At 35.0% G+C, this 15,506-nt stretch overlaps 1 protein-coding gene across 12 annotated transcripts; it reads right to left on the reverse strand.

The window, feature by feature from the left end:
* LOC104589349 (Pentatricopeptide repeat (PPR) superfamily protein) lies at nt 1-10,306 on the reverse strand. 12 transcript variants are annotated; one of them, XM_010247638.3, is made up of 6 exons: nt 9,702-10,306; nt 9,451-9,534; nt 8,961-9,067; nt 6,340-8,878; nt 6,188-6,227; nt 1-282 (listed from the first exon to the last, which is right to left on the reverse strand). In XM_010247638.3, the coding sequence occupies exon 4, from the start codon at nt 8,760-8,762 to the stop codon at nt 6,477-6,479; it is 2,286 nt and encodes a 761-aa protein (XP_010245940.1). In that variant the 5' UTR covers nt 8,763-8,878; nt 8,961-9,067; nt 9,451-9,534; nt 9,702-10,306; the 3' UTR covers nt 1-282; nt 6,188-6,227; nt 6,340-6,476. The 12 variants fall into 12 exon arrangements, with proteins under 12 accessions (XP_010245940.1, XP_010245937.1, XP_088752849.1 ...); XM_010247635.3 differs by having other exon boundaries at nt 9,411-9,534; XM_088896723.1 differs by having other exon boundaries at nt 9,333-9,534.
* Between the last annotated feature and the right edge of the window lie 5,200 nt (nt 10,307-15,506).

A 15,506-nucleotide genomic window follows, 5' to 3' on the forward strand; every position in this document is an offset into this window, starting at 1 on the left:
CTCTCAACCAAACAGAGTTGGTAACCATAAATGCCCTTCACATAGGTATTCTGTCCCAGCTCTCAAACATTAACTTTGCCATTATTCCCCGCTCAGTTCAAAACAATTGCAATATACAACAACACCACCATCTCATTTACTACTTAATCATTAGCCATATACAACAATTGCAATTAAAAATAAAAAGAAATTGTTTAACAAACTAAGCCATGTTTCTGAGAAGACAATAATACCATTTGTTCGTCCATGATGCACTTGTTTTTGTAATTCCATGTTCATTACCTTGAAATAGAACAATCATGGAATAAACAGACAAGCTAACATTATAGAAAAGATTATAAAATAGTAGGTAACGAGAACTCATGAATGTAATATTAGTAAGAAATGATTTTTAATAGTGCAAAAACATAACAAAGAACAATAGCTTGGGTTTTTAGAAAGAAAATATTCTTCATTTGAGGGAGGAGCATAGAGAGAGAGAAGAACGAGTTTATATTTGAGAAAAACAAATTGGATTTCCTACCCACCTTGAATTGCAGCCACACATCGCCATCTTGTATTGTGAGATGTGCGGCTGCAATGTACCATGGGTAGGGTGTGGGTAGAGAAAGCAAGAAATCTGTCCACTAAGTAAAACTGGTTTGGTGTGGGTAACTGATTGTTGAGAGGGAATGGTGCGTCCAATGTTTTCCCATTCTTCATTAAACAGATATGGTGCATCCATATCTGGAAGGTTTGCTAGGGTAGACTTAATGAGAGTAATCCTACCCCCCAAAGAAACATAAATCATCTTCCACGCAGCCAACTTCTTTTCAGACCTTTCCACTACCGGGTTCCAAAAATCTAAATTTCTAGAATTTTCCCCGAGGGGGAGACCTAAATATTTCAGTGGCCAATCACTTCTTAAACAGCCTAGCTCCCCAGCCCATAGGTTAACCTCTTCTTGAGCTAAATCGATCCCTACCATCAAACTTTTATTGAGGTTCACCTTTAGATTTGTCACTTTTTCAAAAAGGTTCACCAACAACCTTAGGTTTCTTGCCCCTAACTTACCTCCATTCTCACAAAAGATAATGATGTCATCTGCAAATTGTAGGTGAGTTACCACCACTCTCTCCCTATTCTCCATCCCTTTAATAGACCAACCTCATCTGCCTTCGAGATCAACTGCTAAAGACCTCTGCTAAGATGGTAAAAAGGAAGGGGGAGAATGGATCCCCTTGTCTCACTCCCCTTAGGGCACCAAAAAAGTCCTTGGCTGCTCCATTTACCAATACTGAGAAGTGAGAAGATTTCAAGCATCCTTTAATCCATTTGCACCATCTTACTCCAAAACCACACTTCCTTATCGCCTCAATTAAGAATTCCCAGCCCATAAAGTCATAGGCTTTCTCTAGATCCAACTTACACACAATGCCCTTCCTTCCAGATTTCTTGAATTCCTCTACACATTCATTGGCAATGAGTATTTGATCCAATATTTGTCTATCTTGGATGAAATCCCCTTGGAATTGAGAGATGATTGATGGGAGGGCATTTTTTAACCAAATGGAGAGGACTTTTGCAAGGATTTTGTACCGACTTGTCACCAAACTGATGGGCCTGAAGTCCTTGGGATGGCAAGCACCAGACTTTTTTGGAATCAACACAATAAAAGTAGCATTTACCCCCTGCTGACAATCCCCTTGTAATAGAACTCCTCAAAGATTTACATTAAATTGTCCTTTAACCACTCCCACTAGTCCTGGTAGAAAGCCATAGTAAAGCCATCGGGCATGGGTGCCTTGGAGCGATCCATAGAAAATATTGCTTCCTTCACCTTATCCACCTCAAATTTTCTCTCCAAGTTCCTACTAATGACATCTTCAAGGACTGGCCAATCTAAACCTTCTAACTTCCATCCACCAAGGCCTTTTGATGCAGGAGCTGAAGAGGCAAAATTGGAATTTTATGAAATTTTATGTATTTCTGCATTTTTGGACAGTAGGGGTATTTTTGTCATTTTTGCAATTGTTTGTGGGGTCCAATAATAGGGTATGGCAGCTTAGTTTGAGTCTTACTAGGATTATTGAGTCTAACAGTTTGACTCCTAAGACTATTATGAGTCTAACAGTTTGACTCCTAGGATTATTATGAGTTTAGAGTCTATAAATATGTATGGACGTTTTACACAAAGGCAATGAATTATATTGAGTTTTCTTCAGCTAATGCTAGCTAGCTATGGTGAGTGACTCCCTTGCCCTAGAGTGATTCTAGGCACCCTGTGAGTGATTCCAAGTATTTTCTCTCTTCTTTCTCTCCCTATTTTCTCTTTTATTCCTTCAAGAAGCCATTACAGCCATCAACAGCCATAAAACTTTGATCAAGAAGATCATTCAACATTCTATAGGCCCAAGGTATCTTCTAGACAATCTTACAGGTCTAGAATCAATTATGATTGGGTTTCTGAACCATATGAACGGTCTTTGGTTGACTTATTTGAGAAGATGGTGGAAGAAAACAGATCTAATAATGTTGGCTACGAGAGCAAGGTTTTCAAACATGTTAGAAGAGAAAGGGAAATATCAAATTTCAAAGGAGATGATGATCCGCAAGCATTCTTGATTGGGTTACTGAACTAGAAGAATATTTTGATAGGCATGATATGTTTGACAAACAAAGGATTAGATTTGCGCGCATAAAGCTGACGGGTCATGCAAAAGTATGGTGGAGAACTCTTGAGCAACGACTAGAAAATAGAGGTGATAATCCAATTAGTACATGGGCTGAGATGAAGAGGTGTTTGCAAGAAAAGTACATCCCACTAGACTTCCATGATGATCTATATATGGAGTTGACTAATTTCAAGCAAAAGAAGAAACAACAGGTTACAACAAAGAACTTGAAGTCAAGGGGAAGAAGGTATAAAGTTGAAAGGAAAGTAGATGATTCCTTACATGTTGATGTCCATCCTAGAGCTGAAGTTGAGGATGAACCTAAAGAAGAAGAATTTCAACCTATAGAAGTTGTAGATATTAAAAATCAAGAGGGTGCAGGCGAAGAAAAAATAGAAATTGCTGGAGTTTCCAACACCCATGATCAGCTTGAGGTTAATGATTAAGAAGAAATAGAAGAAGAGCAAGTTAAAGAAATTCAGGTGCAAGATACAAATGTGTTGATTGTAGTAGATCCTAGTATGGAAGTAAGTGATTTTACCTTTCAAGTTCAACTAGAACCAATTCAAGAATTACAACCTGACATAGCACAAGATCCACCAACATCAACGATGGAAGGAGTCCTAGAGTTTGTTGAAGAACCAAGGATAGAAGAACTCATAGATATGGTGATTCCTAAGCTAGAGGTTGAAGGAAAAGTTTCAAATGTTGCAGTTGAGAGTTTGGATAAGCGAGGGGAAGATTCATCACAATCGCTGGTTGATGAGTTAAGTGTTCAAGAAAGTAATGTTATTGATGATTTAACAAATATGGTTATGGAAGACAGTCTTTCAGAAATACGTTTCTTTCAAGATCCTTTTCTAGTTCTGTGTGTGGCCTCTACTCTACAATCCAAGCATGTAGCTGTGGGAAGTCCTACTCCATTTGTAATTGGGGCATATCAACTTTTCATCCTCATTCTTCAAAACTCGAGGACGAGTTTTTTTGAAATGGGGGAGAATGATGCAGGAGCTGAAGAGGCAAAACTGGAATTTTATGAAATTTTATGTATTTCTGTATTTTTTGACAGCAGGGGCATTTTTGTCATTTTAGCAATTTTTTGTGGGGTCCAATAATAGGGCTTTATTGTCTTGTTATAGTTTGTTTATGTTTAAAATTTCAGAGTCATTGCATAAGTAGGATTAGAGTTATTGAGTGTTCTTTGAATTGAAATAGGATATGACAGCTTAGTTTGAGTCCAAATAGGCATGGTTCAAAGTATCGATACGATACGCCCGGTACGCCCAGTATCGGGCATATTGTATCGTATCTTTTGAAATTGATACAGTTTCCAAGTGCTTCGGACCCCCAATTTTTTTTAATAATAAAAACAGGTTATAAGCTTTCCAAAAAACCAAACTTTGAAAAAAAAAAAAACTAAAAAAGATAGAGTTTCGGCCGTTTCTAAGTGCTGATACGATACGGCCGAAACTCGTATCGTATCGATACTTTGAACCTTGCTACAAGGATTATTGAGTCTAACAGTTTGACTCCTAAGACTATTATGAGTTTAGAGTCCATAAATATGTATGGGCGTTTTACACAAAGGCAATGAATTATATTGAGTTTTCTTCAGCTTATGCTAGCTATGGTGAGTGATTCCCATGTCCTATTGTGATTCTAGGCACCCTGTGAGTGATTCCAGGTATTTTCTCTCTTCTTTCTCTCCCTATTTTCTATTTTATTCCTTCAAGAAGCCATTACAGCCATCAACAGCCATAAAACTTTGATCAAGAAGACCATTCACATTCTCTAAGGACTAGAACTGAGCTGGTCCTACATCACCTTTGCAATCTCATCATGGTTAGTTATTGTGCGATCCTCCAATTCTGACATAGAGATCAGGTCCTTTCTTTTCCTCCCGTTTGCAATCATGTGAAAGTATTTTGTATTCCCATCCCTTTCTTTGATCCAACGCACTCTTGATTTCTGCCTCCAAGTCATTTTTTCTCTTAGGAGTGTAGATTCCAGCTCTCTTCTCAAGTTAAATCTCTCATCTTTTTCCCCTACTTCCAATGATCCCGATTCCTCCTTTTTATTTATCTCTTCAATTCTGCTTGTCAGATTTGCCTTCCTCTCTTCTATTCTCCCAAATTTATTGAGATTCTGTTCCTTGTTTTTTTTCTTTTAGGTTCTGAAGCTTCTGATGGAATCTAATCCCTTCCCAGTCGACCTGGGGGTCATCTTCCTCCCACCACTTCTTGATCTTTTGCACAAACTCCAGGACCGTTAACCACATGTTCTCAAATCCAAAGGGCCTCGGCCCCTCTCCGTCTACCCCTTGTCCGATACATATCAGCCAATGATCTAAGGTGATCCTGGGTAAGATCTTGCCTACCATATTAATCCAATGTTCGTCCTAGTCCTAAGAAAGAAGAAACCTATCCAACTTTGAGCAGATCAGTTTCTCCTGACAATTAGTCCAAGTGTAACTGCTTTGTCCAATCCCAATTTCCTTCAGTTCAAATGTGTCTATAAAACTATTAAATCTCCTCATGCTGGTGGTCACCCTTTGCCTTGGATTATTCGATTCAGCAATGTCTGATCACATTAAAATCACCCCCCAAGCACCATGGACCTTGCCATAAGCCTCTCACATCTATCAATTCTTCCCACATCTCATTTCTTTCCCTATACGAGTTAGGCCCATAGACATTTGTTAAAATCCAATTAAAATTATCATTTAAGTTCCGCAACTTTACCGACACTAAGAACCTTCCTATTAAATCCTCCACGCATTCCACCGTCTCCTCATTCCAAAGAGTGACTATCCCTCCTAAGGCACCACACGATGGGGCCATGGCCCATCCAATGCCTCTACCTCCCCAAACACTCCTTACCCACCTTCTATCAATCTCTTGTGCCTTTGATTCCTATAGCATCACCACATCTGGCTTTTCTCTCCTTAACACTTCCTTTATGAACCTTCTTTTTGCTGCTCTCCCCAGCCCTCTAACATTCCGGCTTACAATCTTTATTTCAACACCACACCACTTAACCCTGCCTTATCTGTCACTTTCAGCCTTAACAGGGAAGGACCATCTTGCTTTTGCTCTTAGTAACAATGGATCAAATTAACCAATTAGGCTTTGCCTGTTGAATGGTCAGCGAGCAGTTGGTTATAAAACAAAACATAAAGGATGGAAACACCCAATGTTAAATGTATTCTCACGATGTTCATGATGTCTAACCATGTTTGGCACAATTAAACCATTAAAAGGAAAGGAGAAAAAACAGTTATACCATTTGATATGATGACTCTGATGCTAAACAACTCTTGGCATAAATTATACTGATTATACCTTAATGCAATCTCACCATGCATAACAGAATAGGGAAGAACTCAAAGGAAGACTTGTGTGGTACAAGAGAAAGAAAAGCTGCCTACAATATTTTTTTTTTATCAATAAAGCTGCCTACAATATCATATTTATAAGACTCGTAAATTCCGTCTTCAGACACAGATATGATTCATTTTTAAAAATAAATAGTACCTCTAGAATCTCCACACAATCAACAGACAGCTATTTGAACCTGAAACATCAAAAACACAAAGGGTTTCACTCATGCAAGATAACATGCAGAATATAATATAACACCTAAAAGCAACAGTGTAACTCGGAAATACAATGCTTTTTGTACTAACTTCTTTTAAGGATGCCTTTAGATGCCCAATCTGATAGTTTACATTATCAGAATTCCCACCCTCTCAGGCACAAATATCTTTTTTTTTTTTACAACCAAGATGTTAATTTACCAAACAACTAGTCTCATCCAAGAATCTTATGACTGTTCTTTTCTGCTTTTCCTTAGTAGCTTCTTATCTCTAATTCCATCATAAAGAAGTTCATATGCATAATAAGTTATATAACCTTTCTTTAGCAAGTCCTCTACAAGGATCTTTGGTGCTGCTACCATCTTTTTATCAGACTCAAATATCGTGTTCACAATCTCAGGGACTATACCCTTGCCCACCATAAGGTTAATGATATAAACTGCCTTATCAACTCTATGGTTCATACATACACAGTTAATTACTCGTCCAAAAGTTGTCAAAGATGGAACAAACCCCTTATCAAGCATGTCCAAAAGAAACATATACCCTGAATCAGTATTTCCTGTTTTACAGAAACCATCAATCAGGACACTGTAAGTGAAACAATCAGGCAAGCAACCTTTTGCACCCATCTCATTAAAGAGCTTCTCTGCCATATGGATGTTGAGATTCTCTGCATATGCACTGATCATTATATTGTATGTTGGAACCATAGTCGAGATGTGAATTTGTTGCTCCATTCTTCTAAACATTTGATACGCTCCATCAAGATCACCGCTTTTACAAAAACCATGAACAAGTGTGCCAAAAGTAACAACATCTGGAGTTAACCCCATGTTCTCAATCTTTTCAAATAAATCAAGGGCTTCTTTTATTTTCTGAACCTTGCAGAGGCTCTCTATAAGTATGTTATATGTGATAATATTTGGAATGCAACCCTTCCCAACCATTTCGTTGAATATTTCCAGAACATATTCAACCTTTCCGGCCTTACAGAGGCCATTCAATACAGAATTGTAAGTGATAACATCAGGAGTAACACCATGTTCCCACATCCTATCAACTATCTCCATGGCATTCTCTAACTTCAACTGCTTACAGTAGCCATCAATCAATATATTAAAAGTGAAAACATCTGGAAGGTGCCCTTTAAGTAAAGCATTATCCATGAGCCTCTTAGCATCAGAAACATATCCCATTTTAGACAACCCATTTATGACTATATTGTATGTCCATATATCTGGACTGCTACCATTTGCTAACATCTCATTCATCAGCTGCAAGGCCTGCAACATAAGTCCTTGTTGACACAAACCCTTGACTAGAGAGTTATAGATGATAACACTATGCTTCAATCCTTTTCCCGTTGCCTCATTAAAAACATTCATTGCTCTATCAATATCACCCTCCTGACATAACCCATTAATAAGGGAACAATATGTAACCTCATCAGGCACAAACCCCTTGAAAACTGCATCTTTGAGTATCTTATATGCTTTTTCTACCATGCCCAATTTGCAGTATCCATTAATGATGGTGTTATATGTGAAATCGTCAGGCCAGTACCCTTCATTTACCATTTTGTGTAGATAATTCTCGGCCTCTGCAACCTTAAAGCTCTTACACAAGCCACATATAAGCGTATTATATGTGACAACATCAGGGGTAATTCCTTGTGTACCCATAGAATCCAATAAACAAGCAGCCTCATTGAGCTTGCTCTCTTTGCAAAGGCCTCGAATAAATATGTTGATTGTAAATAAGTTGGGAGAAACTCCCCTCTTTAGAAGCTTGCTGAGAAGTTTCCAGCTTTCTTGGACATCCCCCCTACTACAAAGTATGTGTATAAGCTTATTAAATGTTGTGATGTCTGGACAAAATCTTCTGCTAAGCATTTCATTAAACAACTCATATGCCTCAATTCGATAGTCCTCTTTGTAAAATCCTGCAATCACTGTACAGTATGCAACCGCATTGAGTTCACACCCTTGAGCAGGCATGTTTTTGAGAAGCCTCAAAGCAGCATGAGGCCGACTTGTTCTACAAAACGATTTTATCCTTATAGTAAAAGTGTGCACATCGGGAGCAATCCCTTTGTCTAACATTCTCAAATAGACTTTGTGGGCTTGATCAAAATAGCTGTTTTCAACCAAGATATTCATGATTACATTATAAGAACGAACAGATGGGTCACAATTGAAGAAATCCATTCTCTCAAAAGTGTCCACAGCTTCTTGGATCTTCCCACTCCTCCCATAATTTCTCATAGCCCCTATATACACTTCTTCTAATAAACTATTGTCAATGTCCATCCTCACATCAGACAGAACATCCTCCATAGCCTCAAACTCCCCATGAAAACCAAGCTTTTCTATCATACACCTGTAGGTGAACAAGGTATGCTTGAACCCATCTTCATTAGTAGCTGCTTTAAACATTTCTAGTGCCTTCATTGGATCTTTCTGATATTTAATGACGGCTGCTACATGTTTAGGAAGCAATATAGGACCCATTGGATCACAACCCAATAATTAAACTCCACAAAAACTCCTTAAACTAATGGACAAAAGAGCATTTGATCTCCTTCTATTTCCCTCCACCATTTCTCACTTCCAGTAAAACTGAGATCCTACACACAAAATAAAAATACAAAATAACATTCAAATACCAAGAAAAAGATAAACCTAAACGGAAGACATCAAGTAACTGACAGTTTTTTGACTTGCGGCTTAACACAATATGCTCGTTCGTTTTCAATCAAATCATCACGACATGCTACTTTGTTCCATTTGTCATAAGTGGAGGGAGTATCATCCAACTGGGAAAGAAGATGCGATCAAATACAGAAGCTAAAAAAGGAGCCGCCCAAGATCTAAATCCAAATTTGAGCATATAGCAATCCATTCTAGAGTATGAAGGCAAAAAAAATAACAGAAGTATTTTTTTTTCATGCTTAATTCATTGCTACGACATCCAGGAAGGTTTTTGTACAAAATATTTTGTTTTTGTATTTTCAAAATACTAAATTAAAAAGATTAACCAATAGTTTATTGGATCTTTTTGTCAAACATATTTACACTTACGACAACAAAAGAAAAAAAGCTTCACATGACGCAACTTCAACACCAATTTGCAAGTCAACAAGTGAGAAGCGCATTCACCTCACTAATTAGTGAATATGTGCAAGTAGAAACTCTGCACCTGTAAATGGATGCACATATTCAGTTAAGTAGTGCTCTTCCTGTCGTTCCCCAATCAGAGAATGTCAGTCATATCTCTTTTTACCTACACAGAGTCCAGTAACAGTTTGCAGTGTTATACAACTATAAATAATAAAGCGAATTGTATCTACCAGATTATGAGGCAACTTGGAAGAAATCACACCATTTTAAGCACAGGAAAGGAAAACCACTAATTTCAATGATATTAAGAAATAAAAGCATATGACTTACAGAGTAGGGAGGTGGAAAACCAAAACCTTCTTTAAAACTGAGAATTCCAAAGCAGAATCCTTCGAATGGTGACGGGTGGTTGCTCCTTCACGCTTTTTCCTTTTCTCAGACTGGTAGTTGGATAACCCTTGTTATTTCAGGCATTATCTGAGAGAAAGTTTGCCGACGGGAAGGAGAAAGAGAGAGGGGGGGAGCGGGGTGCAGGCCGTTGAGTTGGCGTGGTGCGACTTGCGAGAGAGCCCGAGAGATGTGCAGGGAGAAGTCCGGACGTGCTGCACTAGGATGGTTGTGTTAGACAACAGAAATCGGAGAAGTACGGACAGGCCCATTGCATTCTGAATCCCACTGCAGACCTATAATCACTCGAAATATCAATACCCCACGTCAGCTCAACGCATAAATATTTGGTTCCGTGGGCTTTTACAGGAAAAACGCCGCACATCAGTGACACTTAGCCATCGGCGATTATTGTGCATGGAACCATTGATCAAGGCGTTGGGGAAATATCAAATTCTGTTTTCTTCCAATGCGGCAATGCCTCAAGTTTATTGAAATGAAATGCTTAGCAGGAATTTTGTAAGCTGAAGTGGAAGATAATTTTATGGGAGTATTATTTGAAATGCCCAACCAAAAAAAGTTAAGTTGAGGTGGAAGAGAAGTTATAAAATAAAATTGGATGTTATTTTAATTGAATCAATAAAGTTATACACTATTATAGAGATATGGATTTTTTAAAGTCTCTTATTTTAATGAATATTATTATTAAATTTAAGAGAGAGATAATTCTACTTTTTTCAAAACCTCATGTTATTATTTCACCAAGCTTTCACTTAAAATAAATATTAACAAAACTTGATAAATATTAAAAATGTGTTTCAATTCCACTTAATAAACACTAAGTTTGATTATGCATAATGAACTCATTAAAAATGATAAAAATTAATGAAAATTTAAAATGCAGAACCCGTTTTATTAAAAATATTTTATTGCAAAAATTACTGAATAATAATGAAAAAATACCAAGAATTAAATAAAAATAAGAAATTTAAATATAAAAATATTAATTGATAGTTTTAATGATATTATTAGAGAACTTTGTATTAATGCATTTTTAATTAATTAATAATTTTTATGAGTCGAGACCTTTATTGTGCATAATGAACTCATTAAAATGATAAAAATTAATAAAAATTTAAAATGCAGAACTCGTTTTATTAATAGTATTTTATTGCAAAAATTACTCATAGGCAAAAATTACTGAACAATAATGAAAAAAATACCAATAATTAATTACGAAACCAAAAAATTTTAAAAAACCTAAACATAATTAAAAAAATTGAAAATAAGGGTATTTACTAAAAATAATTAAGAAGTACAATTAATAGTATTTTATTATTAAAAAGTACCCAAGCCATAAATTATTGAAAATTAGCTGTATTTTTTATTTACTATGGTATTTATTTAGTTATTCAATTTATTTTTACTGAAAGAAAATACAAATTAACTTTGTAGTGACAACTATGCAAAAATAAATGCTGAAAATACGGAAAATTATTGAAAAATACTCATATGCAAAAAAATTACTGAATAATATTGAAAAAATACCAAAAATTAATTAAAAATCTGAAAATTCTGAAAAAACCTAAAACTTATTTAAAATACTAAAAATAATTAAAAGATTTAATTAATTATATTTTATTGAAAAAAATACTGAATAATAATGAAAAAATAATGTATTTTAATTATTAACAGTAATATAATCAACAATAATTATTTTTAAACTGTAATTAATAGTAATTATAATTTAAGCTATAAATAGTAGAAAATTACATTTAATTACCAAAAAAGTTATATTTAATTACCAGAAATTTACATTTAATTAGTTTTATCCAAGAAATTAGCAATATTTCTAAAAATATGATAATTTCCAGAAATTGTTGTATTTTAAATAAATACAGTAATTTGATAATTACAATATTTTAATAATTATAGTATTTTTAAAAATTAATAGTATTTTAATAAATTTAATTTTATTAAAAACAATATTAATAATTGTATTGATAGGATAATTAAAATTAATAATAAAAAGTAACAAGTCGTTTATAACTTAACCTAACCTGATTAGATCTATAAATTTCCAAGCTCAGCAGTTATTTTCTTTTTGAGTTAGGTTTTAGTTGAGATATGCACCAAGCCCACATATTATCAGAGATAATCAGATTCAAAGTCTAATTGGGTATCAAACTTTTGGAGTCCAATGATAGCTTCAACGGATAGGGCCCAAGCTAAACAACCCCTAATAAGCTCAACTTGAAAGTTATATGCATATATGGTAAATATTATTATATAATATTTAGATAACAAATTTTATATTAATATATATAGAAATGTTATATATTTTTTATACTAGACTAGAATCAAATAAAAATTTTAATTTATAAAAAAAAACCATAGTTTTATAATTAACAAGGGCAATTTTGTAAGTCTATACAAATATTATTACACTTAAGGTGTGGCCTGGGTTAGGCCAAGCAATCTTAAAAATTGCTAATACACTATCAAAATGTAGCCCACAATTTTTAATTTTTTGGTTAATCAGGCTACACAATGTGGGTGGCCCATCCCTCACAGTTCCTTTGGCTTCAATATTATCTAAAAATAGTTAAAAAACTAAAAATAATGCATGCATGGGTTGCACTTGGTTTGGTGACCTTGGTCCAGTCCAATTACAAATGTTATGATGCATGCAACTTGGGTCGATTGGGTTAGGATGAGGATCAATCCAAGCCTAATCCCAAGTCTTAAACCTTGAGTTTGGGCTTAGATTAATTTAGTTTATGACTAAAAAAGTTAAATATAGATTAATTTAATTATGACTATAGCCTCATTTTATATATTTACTAATATTTAATTATTTAAATATTTAAGTGATATTTACAAAAATTTGAAACTATTTTATTAAGTAATTAGCAATAATTATTATTTTTTCGCTAAAAACTGTTAATATAATTAATCCAAATTACTAAATTACTAAAACATTTTTGTAATAAATTATTAAAATAAAGATTGAATTATTTTAAACAACATTACATTCTTTCCTTGGTTATAAGTATTGGTTATTTCACTTTTGTTGATAAATCTCGTGCATCGCACGAGTAATGTTTTTCAATTAAATTTTTATATGAGAAACACCTCATCCATAAACACTCACAAAACCAAACACATACAAAGTGATTGAGAAGTGTGCGATCTCTACTCTGAACTGAAGTAAAAAAAAATAAAAAAACGGAAACCCCTATCAATACTAAACAATCCAGATTTTATTCTATTTTGTTAAAAAAATTATAAAAACCTCCCTGGGTTTTATGATAATTCAATGTACCCCTATGTTTTAACCCTAACAAAAAACCTCCACAATCGTTTTGAAAAAAAAGGTACAAATGCCTCCTTTTCGAGTTTTCATTGATTTTTTATTTGAAAAATGTTGATTTAATGAATTAAACTTTTTAAAGTATCAGACTTACCCTTTGATTAATTTCATTCAAATGTACATTTACTAAAATACCCCAAAAAGAATATAAACATTTCTCTTTATTTCACTTCACCCTTTTTACCTTAAGAAAGTAAAGAGTAGGGCTGCAACTTGGGCCAGGTTAATTAGCCGGCTCCCAACTCGAGGAAAAAATGTTGAGTTGGGTTGAAGTTTGGGTTAGGGTTTAGATCAACTTTCAGGTTGGGTTAGGGTTGAGAGCTTGATCAACCCGACCCAACTCGAACTCAACTTAACTTCATATTTGTATGTATAAATGTTGCATAAATACTTGTGTATATATTTAGGGTTTGTTTGGTTTATGGGAATAGGGATTCGGAATTAGAATCCCATTCTCATTCCTAGAGGAATGGCATTCCCCCATATAAGGGAATGGTCATTCCCTCCCTCTCCCCTAGGAATGAGAATCATTTTCATCCAATTCTGATTCTGATTCAAGACTGAACCAAATAGGTGAAGCCGTGAAGGGAATAGACCATTTTGATTCCGATTCTGATTCTGATTCCGATTCCAATTCTAACTGTAAATCAAATGTATGTATGTATAGATTTTCTGTTGCAAGTTTTTATATTTTAGTATACATTTGTATCCATCTATATGTGTCAAAAATTTTAAGCTTAAAGGTGATGTCCTCAAAGGTAAACACCATGCTGCAAGAAGTTTTCAAAACCCAGGTGCAATATAAACAAAACATACATTTGTCTACTTCTAAATACAAAAACAAGTTTTCCCTTGATAGCCTAGCTCAAGAGGGGATGAATTGGGTAATAGAAACTTCCCCCTTCTAAACCATTTGTAGAATGATAAATGCAAAAATAAAATAAAATAAAATAAAATAAAGATTGTGTGTGCTATGCAAATGCAACAGAAATTAATGCAATCAAATAACAAGAATAAACAAATAAAGTAAAGATTATAGGAATATAAAGCACACTATTCCTTAAGAAAATTAAGTTTTTTAACAAATAAAGTTATCTAGGACACCTAATAACACTCTCTAATTTTGGCACAATAATAATAACTAGCTCCTCTATCAAGCTCTACATTCTCCTTTAAAGGCCTCAAATTCTTGCCTTTCCTTCTCTACCTCCTTCCTAACCTTGATTTGCTCTTTTCAACCACTTAATCTACCAAGATTGAATATGAGAGGTATAATCCTTTGCTACATGGCATGGAACTCTAAGATCTTGGATTGAAGCAAACCGATGGAGTGAGTATCTTGAAGTTCATTGTCATAAATGGCTTCTATTTGAGTTTTCATGATTTTCAGCCTAGAGTTCACCATTTCTTAATAAGTTGCAATATTGTTGTCCAGTTCTATAACCCTCTGTTGTGCCTCAAATCCTCAATGATGCTACCGGATACGGTGTCCAGATATTGGGTAAGAGTGTCCATCAGTAGGGAGGTTGAAGGGTTGGAGGAGGATGAAATATCTATGGGAAAGAATCTTTCATGTTTATATCTAGGGATAGAATCATAGAACAACATATGATCCCTACAAAAGCCAATGAAGTCCTCAAATTGGTTGCCTTGACGTGTGTGGGATCACTATATTCCTCGTTTTCTCCAAGACACTTCACTTTCATTGTCGACCCAAATTCCCATGGTTTTCAAAACCAAAAATTTGTCCAAAACTGTTGATTTTGGTCAGCAAATCACTAATCCAGGCAGTTAATCGTTCGAACGGTTTTGACCTTTTTTTAATTTTTTTATCAGAATAGGCTGACCATTCGACCCGATAACCGGACCCTAACCGGTTCAATCTCCGGATCGTTTTTAAAAACCATGCAAATTCCCCTTGTGTCCTTATGAATGTTTTTGAAGGCTCTAGTATTGATGATTTTGTAATCCTCAATACCAACATTTGGCCCATTTTCAAGTTTCCCCCCAAAAAAGTGAATAAATCAACCAAAATCATTCCATAGGGTAAAGGAGTTGTACTACCTCACATCGATGTTGTTGCCCTAGAAAATGGCATCACGTCAGAAAAAAAAAAAACATTGTCCCATAAAAAGGCCTCATGTTTGGCTTGTTTTTTCAGAAAAATGTTGCCCTAGACCATGCCTTGGAAACCGGGAATGCATGGTCTAAGAAAACTTTAAATTCAATGTTTTCTGAGGTTCCAACCCGTTGCTGCTAACAGTACAATGATGTGGCACCAATGTGGCATCATTTAAAGCATTAGATAATGTAGGACTGACAATTAAACTGGATTTGGTCCATTTACAAATGGATTGGACCAAATCCATACAAAC

This window comes from Nelumbo nucifera, chromosome 1 (assembly GCF_055504915.1).
Source record: "Nelumbo nucifera cultivar China Antique chromosome 1, China Antique-T2T, whole genome shotgun sequence".
Classification (NCBI taxonomy): Eukaryota; Viridiplantae; Streptophyta; class Magnoliopsida; order Proteales; family Nelumbonaceae; genus Nelumbo; species Nelumbo nucifera.

Coding starts and splice junctions, on each gene's coding strand:
- LOC104589349 (XM_088896726.1), bottom strand. CDS start 8,762: ATGGGTCCTATATTGCTTCCTAAACATGTAGCAGCCGTCATTAAATAT.